At 32.8% G+C, this 14,568-nt stretch overlaps 2 protein-coding genes across 2 annotated transcripts; both read right to left on the bottom strand.

Moving 5' to 3' along the window:
* Nucleotides 1-2,078: 2,078 nt before the first annotated feature.
* LOC129251988 (dual specificity mitogen-activated protein kinase kinase 4) lies at nucleotides 2,079-5,507 on the bottom strand. Its single transcript, XM_054890893.1, has 6 exons — nucleotides 4,970-5,507; nucleotides 4,678-4,908; nucleotides 3,911-4,500; nucleotides 3,662-3,802; nucleotides 3,341-3,426; nucleotides 2,079-3,169 (listed from the first exon to the last, which is right to left on the bottom strand). Exons 1-6 carry the CDS (start codon nucleotides 4,998-5,000, stop codon nucleotides 2,995-2,997), a joined length of 1,254 nt encoding a protein of 417 aa, XP_054746868.1. The 5' UTR covers nucleotides 5,001-5,507; the 3' UTR covers nucleotides 2,079-2,994.
* A 5,538-nt stretch (nucleotides 5,508-11,045) lies between these two features.
* LOC129249308 (putative nuclease HARBI1) lies at nucleotides 11,046-11,453 on the bottom strand. The gene is made up of 2 exons (XM_054889083.1): nucleotides 11,364-11,453; nucleotides 11,046-11,308 (listed from the first exon to the last, which is right to left on the bottom strand). The coding sequence occupies exons 1-2, from the start codon at nucleotides 11,440-11,442 to the stop codon at nucleotides 11,046-11,048; spliced, it is 342 nt and encodes a 113-aa protein (XP_054745058.1). The 5' UTR covers nucleotides 11,443-11,453.
* Between the last annotated feature and the right edge of the window lie 3,115 nt (nucleotides 11,454-14,568).

Here is a 14,568-nt window from a genome sequence, read left to right as displayed (position 1 = left end):
TTCATTTAACTTTATTTTATTTTATTTTATTTTATTTTATTTTATTTTATTTTATTTTATTTTATTTTATTTTATTTTATTTTATTTTATTTTATTTTATTTTATTTTATTTTATTTTATTTTATTTTATTTTATTTTATTTTATTTTATTTTATTTTATTTTATTTTATTTTATTTTATTTTATTTTATTTTATTTTATTTTATTTTATTTTATTTTATTTTATTTTATTTTATTTTATTTTATTTTATTTTATTTTATTTTATTTTATTTTATTTTATTTTATTTTATTTTATTTTATTTTATTTTATTTTATTTTATTTTATTTTATTTTATTTTATTTTATTTTATTTTATTTTATTTTATTTTATTTTATTTTATTTTATTTTATTTTATTTTATTTTATTTTATTTTATTTTATTTTATTTTATTTTATTTTATTTTATTTTATTTTATTTTATTTTATTTTATTTTATTTTATTTTATTTTATTTTACTTTATTTTATTTTATTTTATTTTATTTTATTTTATTTTATTTTATTTTATTTTATTTTATTTTATTTTATTTTATTTTATTTTAGTTTTACTTTTTTATTTAATTTATTTGTTTTTAACTTTATTTTATTCTTAATTATTTTTTTATTTTTATTTTATTTTAACGTTTGTTTTTCAATTTAATTTTATTTGATTTCATTTTATTTTAATTATAGTTTTTTCATTTCATTTAATTTTATTTTATTATTTTATTATATTTTAGTTTTACTTTTTTTATTTAACTTATTTTTTTTTGCTTTATTTTATTCTTAAAAATTTTTTTATTTTTATTTTATTTTATTTTAACTTTATTTTCTTTCAATTTAATTTTACTTGATTTCATTTTATTTTAATTTTAGTTTTTTCATTTCTTTTTTTTAATTTTACTTTATTATTTTATTTTATTTTATTTTATTTTATTTTATTTTAATTTTATTTTATTTTATTTTAATTTTATTTAATTTTAGTTTTTTCGTTTCATTAATTTTTTTTAATTTTATTTTATTTTTAATTATTTTTGTTTAATTTTATTTTGTTTTAACTTTATTTTATTTAATTTTAATTTGATTTTACATTATTTATATCGTTTTATAATATTCAAATATGATTTATTGCACTTTTTGTCATATAAAAGATTTGCATGAATTCCCTTCCGACAAAGAAAAACGAAAAACAAACTATATAAAAAATTCAACAATAAAGTAAATAAAACATAACACAAATAGTAAAAAATGATAGATGAAAGAAAGAACTTACATACCCAAACAGGAACAGTTTGGAAAAAATAAAGAAAATAAAACTAGACACTATCACTGTAAAGCTAAGCTGCTACTCACTACAAAGGACTACTATACCCATACGTGAACTAATTTATCGTGATCATTCATGCCATCACATTGTTTTTGTTGCAGCACTGTAGGGGGGCACTGCCCATGAATGACGCTCCTCTCTTCCAATTTGTAATCATGCAAGTTTATTTCTTATGCATTAGTAGGTATTTTCTTTTTTTCGCCATTCATTTGATAATATAGTGCACCCCGTTCTACACATTCGACGAAACCACCGACTCTACGTCAAACACAAAAAATTGTACATCTGATTTTCTACACTTTTTTTTAATTTTGTTTATTTTTTTCTCGTATGGATATTGGATATGCTAATCTAATTACATTATGTATCTCTACTATGTGCTAATAATATTTTCTAAAATGGTTAAAGTTTTTATTTTATTATTACTTTTTCTTGGAATTTAACATTTACAATTAACGTTTGTGAAAAATATGAGATGTGCTAAGCTGATATATAAATTGTATTGTGTGTATGTATGTATAGGTATTTACATGCATACATATGTGCATAACACAATCATATGGCTTACGGGCTGATTGCTGCTACTCTGTTCGTCTTGCCGGCTGCTTATAAAACAGTATCTTAAACTGATATACTGGTATGCACTTAGAAAAATAACGCGCGGTTATTGCTTATGGTTGGACATTTTACATTGGCTTACTTTGAATTGTGTGCAATTTTCAACGTACATATGTATATAGTGTAGATATTATTAATTTTTACTTTATTTCATGTGAGTGCAATCCAAATCGCAAATGATTTTTGTCAGTACAATCCACATTTCTCACTATCAATAATATACTTAAATGAAAGTTATTTTTATATTTATGCTTTTACTTTTTTGTGTGTATTATAATATTTAATGCTTTTCTTATTTTTATCATGAGTTCTACCCAAATTGCTAATCAATTATTACATCATTTTTTAAATACTCATGCTTGTATGTGTGTGGGTATGCAAATGCTTTTTTTTTTTGCTTAAAATGCAATATTATTTTTTTTTTTTGGAATTTTCTTACAATTTTTTGTTTTGCGCTGTTTTGAGAAAATTTACTCTGGTGTTTTCATTTATGTTGGTTTTTATGTGTATTTGTCAAATCGAAGGCGCAAATTAGGTTGACTATAGATAAGTCGAAGCGTTATTGCACTACATTTACAACATAGTGCCTATGCACAGCGAACGCATGAATAACAATAATGGAAAAAAATTTAAATTCAACTTAATTGTGTACAAAAATAAACTTTTGACTTCACAAAAAAAATAAACGCTTTCTTATGTTTCTAAGCAACAAAATATTTATGACTAACTTTATGCAAAGCGTTATGTTATTTCCTCATATTTCTTCACGTTCAACTAAATAATATTTTTCTTATTTTAATTTTATTTATTTTTTTTTTTTTCGTTTGCATTTTCTTGTTTGATATTCTTATTTTGTAGTTTTTTTTAGCAACAACTCAGCAGCGCAACTGACCTGAGCTGCTGTAACAATAATCACTCACACATTTTGCATACCATTCTGCTACTATGCTACTTCCTACCCACATTTCGTACCGCGACGACTTTTCACTACTACAATCACTAAATGGCATTTATTATATTCAAAGGAAGCCGATTAACTTTCAGCCGGCTGATTTGTTGTAAATTCAGTTATTCCATCTTTAACCATGTTTTCCAAAATATCGGTGACATAAGCAGCTACATCGGTGTGACTGCGTTGGCCACGTAATATGAAAGGCATTTCCAGCAATGGACCGTACTTGGGTCGTTCACTCTCATTTTTGTTTAAACTGTTAAAGGAGAAAGCAGTTACAGAATAAAGTACAAATAAATATCTGCAATTTAATACAATAGATTTATGTTGACACTCGTGAAATTTGAACATCCAATAAAAAAATAAAATTAAATATTTATGATTCATATATAATTGCGAAGTATGTTTCACTTCTTTCATAGCTTACCAAGTATTCACAAAATCTACAAATTCCTGTGAGAACTCCATGCCCTTGTAAGATGTTTGTAAGCGTGGAGGATCACCCTTCACCACCTGCAAAAAAGGAACAAGATTAAATGTATCACCTATAAAACAGGAATATGACTATACGTTAGCCAAACGACTTGTGTTTATACCGGGTCAAAGACTGTCATTCTCCTCAACAATTTATGGGAAATTATGTTACAATACCAAAAAACTAGTACATAGAACCGAACTACGTTTGTTCGCTAAACCTGGCTTCGTAGTTGTTCGTCTTTAAACTGCGCAATCTCAAATTCACACATACCTGATATAACTGCTCGAACACTGAGTCCCATTTAGGATATGGAAATACGCCAGTGGCTACCTCCATCAATGTTATACCCAGCGACCACACATCACTACGCACGTCGTACCCTTTAGCTCGCTCTGGGTCTATACGCTCCGGCTGGAATGTAAATTGAAAAACAAAAACAATATGTCACATAAAGCTGCTTTTCTTGTATACGATTAAAACTAATATATTTTTGAAATTATAATGTTACTTAAAACTCACCGCCATGTACGGCCGACATCCCGCGTCTTTGGTCTCCGCAATTGAGTCCACTAGTTTGCCACAAATACCGAAATCGCATAACTTAATATCACCACGACGATGCAGTAAAATGTTGCTCGGCTTTACATCGCGATGTATGATCGATAACTCCTCTTTCAGATAATTCAATGCTTGTACTGTGGCCACAGTAATTTTGGCAAGTATTGACTCGGGTATACGTTGCTGTTTACGCTCGTAAATGTATTTGTAAAATTTATCCAGTGAGGTGTCCATTAATTCCATACATATCCAACAATCGCCTTCCTTGAAGAGCGCGCCATAGAACTGTACTATATACGGGCATGCATTTGAATTCATCACTACTTCCAGATCCATGAGTAATTGTTTTTGTTCCTTCTCATCAACAGTGGAGCGTATACGTTTCACTGCCATTACTTTGCCTACTTTAAATATCATCTTATTAACAGTGCCAAAAGCACCGCGGCCAATTTCACCTATATCGGTTAAATCATCTGAAGTGAAATGATAGCACTCTTCATCAATCAGCAACTTTCCACATGCTTGTTGTTTTATACGCTCACGGGTACGTTCTGTGTGACAAAAAATTAGGAATTAAATTAACAATAATTAATATAAATTTAATAATTTATCCCTGCTGATTTAATGTTACGAAACTGAATTAGTTAATTTATTAACAATTAACTTTATTTTAACCGATAAAATTTAGACGAACTATACCGGCAAAATTATACTTGTTTATTATTCACCTTGATTTATTGCTGTTGTAGCTGGCACGGTTACGGGAGCAGCTACTGGTGCTGGGGGTGGCGGGCAGAAACGCTGTGCCAAATTGTGTGACGAGGAACTGGAGGCAGACGATGTTGATAAATTGGACGAAGCTGAACCAGATGAAGTCGATGAAAATGATGGCGGTTGACGCCCATTAAAACTACCCAAATTCAATTCACTTGGCGGGTTCCGTGGACGACTACTCCCAGCTATTGAATATAATTGAAAAAGGCTTAACAAAGTTCAAACAAATAGTATAATTTAACTTACCAGAAAATAGATTACTTGGTCGTTCAGCCATTTGACTTCTTTGAAGTACTGAGAAATGTATATGCTAAAGAAAAATTGCCTCCTAAATGATGGTACTACTTTCTACTCTACTACTGTTGGCAATGAATTTATGGCAAAGTTTATGTGGATATTTTAATGTGCACAGTGAGCACCCTCCGCTTTTTATGCTAAGTATATATTATATAGCAAAAATTTAGCACCTTAATAATGCAGCACCTCTTTGCAGGTGCAGGTACAGGTGTGATCCTTGTCGATTTTTCCACAAGGCGAAATTGTAAAGGAACAACAAAGTACAACTACAACGACCGCTGGGAGAATGACTGGCTGTCATACGAGTGTCAATCTTGGCCACGGCACAATTTATGCCTCTGCTGCTGAGCTTGCCGTTTCCCTTTGTTTTTTTAATGTAATTTACATAATAGGCAAAACCTTTCCAATAATTAAAAGTATAAAATATTAAATTTACACTTTTATTCTTCTTCACAATTTAGTGCCTATAAAATTAACGTATGAATTCTATAAAATTTACTGGAAAGAAAATGTCAGAAAGTGCAGAGTTGTATTTCTATCTTATTATTCGAATATATGGCAGGTAGGGTGTGCCATTTAAAATGGAATAATTAATTTGTATGATATGTAGGGAATTGAGTGGTAGTGACTGTTCAACGGTTCTCTCAACCACAAATATTTCATTACAATTCAAAAAGAGAAACATATATATAGGAAAAGAGTCATATTTTAACCATAGACATATTTTATGATAAAATATACATTATCGAATAATAAATACATATGTACATATAGGAGGAAATTTACTATTAACGCCGATTGCCCGTGCCCGTAGGGTTACAAAAGCCTTAGCGTAAATCCCATAGGTTTTTATCAAATATGTTAAAAATATTATTCAGTGAAGTATTATTGTGAATGATATTATTGTGACTGATTAGACAACCTGACATCTATTCACCAGTTACTTCGTCTTGTCATCTTTTATTAAAGTTCATTGAACGAATCATGGCAAATTCGACCGAATATTCTCTCTTCAAAGAAGGTTCGGATGTGGTTTCCTTTTTATTTTATTTATGAACAAAATAGGTTTCAATTTCAAAAACAACCGGCAGAGAACCTTAATGCATTCATCTTCTTATACATATTATTAACGTTCTATGCAAACAGTGTTTTTGGAATTAGCATGGCAGAGGCTATAAGAAAACCGTCATTAACCCTGTGCGATCGGCAACTTTCTCTGATGGGAGTACCAGCTAAAAAATCATAAGTAATTGACACGTACACTTCTGTTAGCGGTTTAGCCGAGTTCCTCCTCTATTTGTGGCAAACTTAGAAAAACTACTTAGTTCTTTGAACCAGTTCATTGAAGTGACCTGGTTCGAAATTCTAAGCATTGTGCAGATCCATAAAAAAACACTCTCGTCAAAAAATTCCCACAGCTGAGATGACTTGATTCCATAAGGTTGCTTAAAAAATATTAAAGTTGACAAAATCAGTCCCACAAATTAAGACTTTTGTCAATAAAAAAAACATTGTTATAGCTAAGAAATACAATGAAAATGTTTGCTATTGCAAATTTTCCTAGTCGAAGGGTGGTTCCATATGGAGAAGTCTACACATTTGGGAAAAGTTACTTATAGCCATTCTTCTACATATGGTCCAAGCAGCTCACAACTTCCGGGCTTAGTATCTTCTGAGTAGCTTTCGAACACCCGTTTGAGAGCGAGCTAATGTGAGAAGGCGAAGCAATCCAGGATAGCTGGGATTTGCCACGTAAAATCCCACCCAATGAAAACGAAGAAAAACTAGGATGAGAAGAAGGATGAAAACTACCTATACTGATGCCGACCACTGCGAATGAACTAAGAATTATGATTTGAAGCCATGCACCTGGAATTTCCGGTCCGCTAATGGCGAAAGTGCCTCTGCCCGGCTGGTTGATGTCCTCGTGAGAGTAAAGTCTGACATCGCAGCCATTCAAGAGATGCGATGGACGGGGCAAGGCAAGAAAAGCATAGGACCTTGCGACGTCTACTACAGCTGCCATGTAAAGAATTGCAAATTCGGTGTCGGATTTGTTGTGGGAGAGAGACTTCGTCACCAAGTACTGTCGCTCATTCCGGAGGACGAGCATCAAAGCAAGTTTCTTCAACATCTCGCTCATTTGCGCCCACGCCCCGACGGAAAAGAAAGACGATGCGACCAAAGATTCCTTCTATGAACGCTGCCCCCGCCATGACATAAAAATCGTGTTTGGCGACTTCAACGCCAGGGTGGGCAAGGAAGGAATTTTTGGTCCCACAGTCGGAAAATTCAGCCTGCACAACGAAATATCCGGAAACGGACAGAGGCTGATCGACTTCGCCGGGGCCCTAAACATGGTAGTCTGAAGCACCAGATTCCACCATAAGAAGATACACCAAGCTACGTGACTGTCTCCTGAAGACACGCTTCTAATGTTCCCAATACCAACTCGGATCATTCCCTTGTTTCAGCCAAACTAAGCACACGCCTCTGTGCAGCAAAAAACAAACATCTACCTACGCAAAGAATGTTCGAGATCGAAAGGCTGCAATCACAGCAGACAGCCAGAAAATTCGCCACTCGACTCTCACTTCTACTTTCAGAGAGTAATACCCAACAATCCGGCATACACTAGCAATGGAGCAACATTTATTGTTCTTTATGTACCGCCCCAGAAGAAGAAACCGGATTTCGGCAAACCCGAAAAAGCAATTGCAGATACCAATCCAAGTTTCAGACAGGATGGCTCGCTGGCGTGTGACTTCTTTAACCTATTGTTAGAAAAGATCGTGCGAGCCGCAGGACTTAATCGGTACAATTGAGCGTAATAATCGAGGAAGACCTCAGTATCGCAATGAATAAGGAAGTAAGACAACAGAACAAAAGATCTAACAAACGTCTTTTTACTTAACTTTTTAATTTTCATACGCAGTATAATTTTGACAAGTGATACTCCAGCCCCTTAATGACTTCAAAGCTGAGTTATCCCCATCAACAGACAGAAAAGTTGTGAAAACCAATTCCATATATATACCGAATTTAGAGTCGAATGCAATTTTGCTTTCGATTGAGTAGCGTATTGTCGGAAAATTTGTTCAAATATAAGTAAAGCAAAGTTGTTTGCGATTATTTATTGTTTTATAGTAACCAAATAATAAACATATACTAATTGTGTTAATTTTATGCAGGTCGAAAGTCGTGAGTACCAAATAGCAATTAAAAAGGCTGGTTGCATCCCCAATTCGCAAAAGGGATTTGCACAAAAGTTCAAGCGGCAAAAAAATAGGAGGAGTTTACAACGGAGCTGAATTGATTGGGGCCACCAGTTAGAATGGCAGCAAAATGGATTAAGGTTAATAATGTTTTTTTTGACGTGATAACGTCTTATAATTCGATTTAACAGGCTGCACGCACGAAAAAATGTGTCGTTACCTTGCTCATTACTGTTCATATGTAGTTACCTTGCTCATTACTGTTCATATGTAGTTACCTTGCTCATATGTAGTTACCTTGCTCATATGTAGTTACCTTGCTCATATGTAGTTACCTTGCTCATATTAGTGTTACCTTGCTCATATGTAGTTACCTTGCTCATATTAGTGTTACCTTGCTTATATTAGTGTTACCTTGCTCATATGTAGTTACCTTGCTCATATGTAGTTACCTTGCTCATATGTAGTTACCTTGCTCATATTAGTGTTACCTTGCCCATATGTAGTTACCTTGCTCATTGCATTGAATGAACTGCAAGCGAAAGAGCGGAAGGAACGACAAAGCAAACAAAGCAAACGAACGGCAACGTTCGACATCTTGCTCTCCCCTACTTAAGTGAGCGTATATATGTATGTATGTATATGCGCATATGTACATATATAAATTCACGTATTTGTATTGGCATATGCCTTCTTATTGATTATTATTAATTTGATTTACTTGAAGAATTTAAAATAAAACCAAGTTTGTTAATAATACCTGTTGTTTTAATGTTATTATTATTATTTTTTATTATATCTGAAGGAAAAAATGTATGGTAATATAATATTTACCATATCTATACTAATATTATAAAGAGGAAAACTTTGTTTGTTTGGTTGTAATGAATAGGCTCAAAAACTACTGGACCGATTTTAAAAACTCTTTCACCATTCGAAAGCTACATCCTCCACGAGTAACATGGATTATATTTTATTTTGGAAATAGGGCTCGAGATATAGGTCAAAACGTGGACCCGGGTAACCTTCGGATGTGTATGTACAATATGGGTATCAAATGAAAGCTGTTGATAAGTGCTTTAATACGGGGTATTTTCATACCTATTGATGACTAGGGTCTGGAAATAGATGCCAAAACGTGGACCCGCCGTTTCTTTGCACCGAATTAAACCAAACTTACACACATTGTTAAGTATGTATTGAAGATGGTTTCCGTATTGTTTGGGTACATATTGGTAGATATGGTCTCGAGATATAGGTCAAAACGTGGACCCGGGTAACCTTCGGATGTGTATGTACAATATGGGTATCAAATGGAAGCTGTTGGTGAATGCTTTAGTTCAGAGTATTTCCATCCGTTCCGTGACTAGGGTCTCGAGATAGAGACCAAAACGTGGACCCTAGAATGTGTTTATACAATATGGATATCAAATGAAAGCTGTTGATAAGTGCTTTAATACGGGGTAATTTTCATACCTATTGATGACTAGGGTCTCGAAATATATGCCAAAACGTGGACCCGCCGTGTCTTTGAACCGAATTAAACTAAACTTACACACATTGTTAAGTAGGTATCGAAGATGATTTCCGTATAGTTTGAATACCTATTGGTAGATAGGGTCTCGAGATATAGGTCAAAACGTTGACCCGGGTAACCTTCGGATGTGTATGTACAATATGGGTATCAAATGGAAGCTGTTGGTGAATGCTTTAGTACAGAGTATTTTTCATGCCGCTCCGTGACTGGGGTCTCGAGATATAGGTCAAAACGTGGACCCGGGTAACCTTTGGTTGTGTATGTACAATATGGGTATCAAATGAAAGCTGTTGATAAGTGCTTTAATACGGGGTAATTTGTTATGCTATGTTATGTTATGTTATGTTATGTTATGTTATGTTATGTTATGTTATGTTATGTTATGTTATGTTATGTTACGTTATGTTATGTTATGTTATGTTATGTTATGTTATGTTATGTTATGTTATGTTATGTTATGTTATGTTATGTTATGTTATGTTATGTTATGTTATGTTATGTTATGTTATGTTATGTTATGTTATGTTATGTTATGTTATGTTATGTTATGTTATGTTATGTTATGTTATGTTATGTTATGTTATGTTATGTTATGTTATGTTATGTTATGTTATGTTATGTTATGTTATGTTATGTTATGTTATGTTATGTTATGTTATGTTATGTTATGTTATGTTATGTTATGTTATGTTATGTTATGTTATGTTATGTTATGTTATGTTATGTTGTGTTGTGTTGTGTTGTGTTATGTCATGTTATGTTATGTTATGTTATGTTATGTTATGTTATGTTGTGTTGTGTTGTGTTGTGTTATGTCATGTTATGTTATGTTATGTTATGTTATGTTAAAGTATATGTTATGTTAATGTTAACTCATTCTCTATATCCATACAAAATATGTATCAAACAAATAAAATTAAAATTTTCTTTTGAAAAATGCAACCATTCAATCAGTATTTTCTTATGACGTTATCACGTTAAACTATCGTCAGTAAACCGACTTTGCAGACAACCTCTTTTTTTGTGATGTTTGTGGAAATACATATTTATTTTCCCTTGGCAGGTATGGGCTGACGAATGACGAATATTTGAATAAAGAAAATTTATAACAAAAATAAAAAAGAAACTATGACGTAAAGGTTTTTATTTAATACTTTGTAGTTTTTTCCATAATATTCTAAGAATTACATTTCTTATGTCTTCTGCTTCTCCGTTATTTTACTCCACTTCGAAATCTCCACCATCATCGTTGAGGGTCTCAACGGACAACTCTTCACGGAAGTTTAACATTGCAAAGCAGACAACTGTTGTACAAAGCTGGACACACATTAATAATTTGTGTTGCTTTTTTTGGAGAATAGTGGAGAGCTCTTGCCTGCAACAAACATCTAAACCGGTTTTTCAAGACTCCAATTGTTTTCTCAATGATACTTCTCGCTTTAGCATGTTGTTTGTTGGATGTCCTTTTTGGAGACCCTTCCTCAGAGTTTCTGAACGCCGTCATTAAATATGGTTTTAGAGCGTATCCAGCATCACCTGAGACAAACAAAAATTATTAAAAACCGAATTTCAATTGGATTTTATTACATACCGAGGAGCCAAGTATTGCGACGGTCATTGAGATGTTGCTCCGCTAAATGCGCTTTCAATGGCGACATGTTGAAAGTCATAGAATCATGAGTAGCTCCTGGATTTTTCGTATTTATATAAGTTATTTTCATTGTATGATCATAAACCTAAAATTTACATTATTCGCATTGAGATGAAACGTCGAACCACAAGTCCGTTGTACTCATTTTCACAAAAAATACTTTTTTTAACTTTTAAAAATGTTGTTAACAAAGAATTTCAATACAACCGCTTTTTCTTTTATTTTGATTTGTTGTATCAGCTGAAAAAAAATTATCTATTGTAAATGCGTCGAGCGATCGAAATTCACAATAGTCCTATTCTACAGCAAAAGAGCACCATAATACCAAATGAAAATTCTTTCGATCAGGGGTGACTTTCTGTAATTCGATAGTCGACACTCGTTTGCTAGACACTTTAATTCGATATCGAGTGCGCGACGATCCCATTTTGGTTCCCGTATTTCGATATTTGTGCTATCGTTTTCATATTTCCGGAAGTGTTTGAAAAGTGGTTTATAGTTGTCAAAAAGTGCATGAAAGCAATAAAAATTAAAAGTAAATATGTACAATTGGCGTTATTTTTTAATTTTGGAAGATTTTAATGAAGAAAACTCTTCAATAAATAGAAGGAGAATACGTGATGCGTCGAACCCAATGGATTGGCCCGATTTATGGTAAGATAAATACAAATTTCATTAAGTAAATATCAAAGTATTTCTTTTTCACAGCTTCCAAACAAAATACCGCCTGACCAAGGAAGTTTTTATGTACGTTCTTTGTAAAATAAACCTTAGAGGAGGAATTAGGAGTACATATATACCTCCAATTTTGAGGCTAGCTGCAACGCTGGAGATATTAGCAGGTGGCAGTTACCAGTGGCAAACTGGCGGCGCACACACAGCAGCAATGGGGCACAGTACTCTGTCGAAGATATTTCGCAGCACATTATCGTCGATGGAAGAAACTCTATGCAACCAATGGATATCTTTCGACAAAAACTTCCAGCCGTGCAAAGAGTGGTTCCATGAAAAATATAACTTTCCGGGAAGTAATTAGTGCAATATTAACGAAATCTAAATTTTTTACTATTTTGATTCATTGCAGTTGTTGGTACCGTAGATGGTACTCATTTAATGCTGTTGAGGCCTATTGAGAACGAACATATATACTTCAACAGGAAAGGAAAGCAGGAGGAAGGTAATGGAGCGGCGCTATAATAATGGAGATACAAGTTCGTGGCTATTAGGTGAGTAATTAAATAGGAAAAAATTAAGTGACGGGAATAAATATGTATATTTTTAGGGAAGTCGTTTCTTCCTCGTGCTAACCGGTGCCAATTCTTTCTACACCTGATCTTTCCCAGAGGAGGCCTTCCTCTTCCTCTACTACCAACAGCTGGTACCGCATCGAATACTTTCAGAGCCGGAGCGTGTGTGTCCATCCGAACGACATGACCCAGCCAACGTAGCCGCTGGATCTTTATTCGCTGTGCTATGTCTATGTCGTCGTAAAGCTCATACAGCTCATCGTTCCATCATTTCAATATTACCATAGTTAATTTTATTTAGTACAACTAATTTATACATAAATGTGTATATATGTATGTACATTACAAAACCACTTTAGTACTTAGATAAACTAAATATTATATACATATATATACAATATATAATAAAATAGGCGCGTAAACCCTTTTTGGGTTTTTGGCTGAGCTCCTCCTTTTATTTGTGGTGTGTGTCTTGATGTTGTTCTACAAATGGAGGGACCGACAGTTTCAAGCCGACTCCTAACGGCAAATATTTTTATAAGGAACTTTTTCATGGCAGAAATACATTCGGAGGTTTGCCGTTGCCTACCGAGGAGTGGCCTCTATTAGAAAAAACTTTTCCTTCGTTTTGGTGTTTCGCCGAGATTTGAAACTACATTCACTCTGAATTTTGAATGATAGTCACGCACCAAGCCATTCGGTTACGGCGGCGGTGGCTAAATTTTATTACAATTAAATTTTACACATTTAGGCGAGTATGGTCAGGTGTTCAACAAATATCCAACCTTGTTTTATTCATTTAATTCATCGTAGGAATTCGTTTAATAATACGTTCACATATAAGTAGATGATCTACTATTGCGTGCTTAACTCCCAATCCGTAATTAAAAAGCGAGATTTCCCATACAAAATTTCTCTCCCAAAATCTGAGATTAAAAATAATCCTAGATAATAACTATACTTTTTGACATACAACCCTGTGTTTTCTGTGTAATAGATCATTATTTTTACGCGTGTAAAGAAAAACGTGAGAGTAAAAACTCAACAAAATGGATGCTGGCAAAGAAAACAGGTTTGTAGACATAATTCCAATAAAATTTTTATTAAATATATATTGACTTACTTATATATTATGTATTGACTAATATACCATGCATATATATTGACTTCTTCATTTTAAATAATTTTAATGAAAATATGGCCGTTTACAGGTATCTGTCCCCTTAACATAGAAAAATACAATATGTATATAAATTATTTCTAAAAAAATAACCAAAGGTAAGAAAGTTACTTATCCGGTACAAGCGCAACCAAAATTAATTCATTGTGATCTAATATTTGTGACTTGTTCATTTTTTTGACAGCCGGCAGCCGCGCGCAAAATTATATCCAATTTGTGCTAGTCATCTCGTTTTTACCTAGCAACTGCTAGGGGGCTAAACAAAAGTTAAGAAAGAGACAACCATAGTTATTATATTGAATCAACGGAATCGAGCGGCATTTTTGCCAACAGCAGCCAAAACGCATTCATATTTCATTATATTTGTGACACCAGAAAGTAAAGGTTTACATATATTGCGTTTGCATATTTTCGTTTGGAATATAATTAATATTTTATACAATTTAAAAAGTGCACAAGTTCCAGCAACAATATAAAATCCGAGATTTAAGTGTAGCGCCAGCCGAAGGGGTAAGCAGAATTTTTCGTTAAATAAAAGAATTTGATGGGAGTGAAGCAACATGTCTGTAGTCACATTAGCTTCTTTTTTTTTATTTAACTGAGGATTAAGCTTTACAAATTGACATAATTGCACATATAAAACCAGCGACGTATTGTTTTGTCGGGCCGAGGGTAGCTTATAGAGGTTTGGTCATCCTTCGTCTGCATAGGGACGCTA

This window comes from Anastrepha obliqua, chromosome 1, assembly GCF_027943255.1.
Source record: "Anastrepha obliqua isolate idAnaObli1 chromosome 1, idAnaObli1_1.0, whole genome shotgun sequence".
Lineage (NCBI taxonomy): Eukaryota > Metazoa > Arthropoda > Insecta > Diptera > Tephritidae > Anastrepha > Anastrepha obliqua.
The sequence above is the reverse complement of the archived record's forward strand: the minus strand, read 5'-3'. Positions and strand labels throughout refer to the sequence as shown.

Bases quoted from the DNA above. Each gene is read 5' to 3' on its own strand.
- LOC129251988 (XM_054890893.1), bottom strand. From the start codon at position 5,000: ATGGCTGAACGACCAAGTAATCTATTTTCTG. The intron at 4,501-4,677 runs GTGAATAATAAA...TTTGTCACACAG, and splicing joins TACAACAGCAATAAATCAAG to AACGTACCCGTGAGCGTATA. The intron at 3,803-3,910 runs GTGAGTTTTAAG...TTTACATTCCAG, and splicing joins GATGTCGGCCGTACATGGCG to CCGGAGCGTATAGACCCAGA.
- LOC129249308 (XM_054889083.1), bottom strand. From the start codon at position 11,442: ATGACTTTCAACATGTCGCCATTGAAAGCGCATTTAGCGGAGCAACAT. The intron at 11,309-11,363 runs GTATGTAATAAA...TGTTTGTCTCAG, and splicing joins TCGCAATACTTGGCTCCTCG to GTGATGCTGGATACGCTCTA.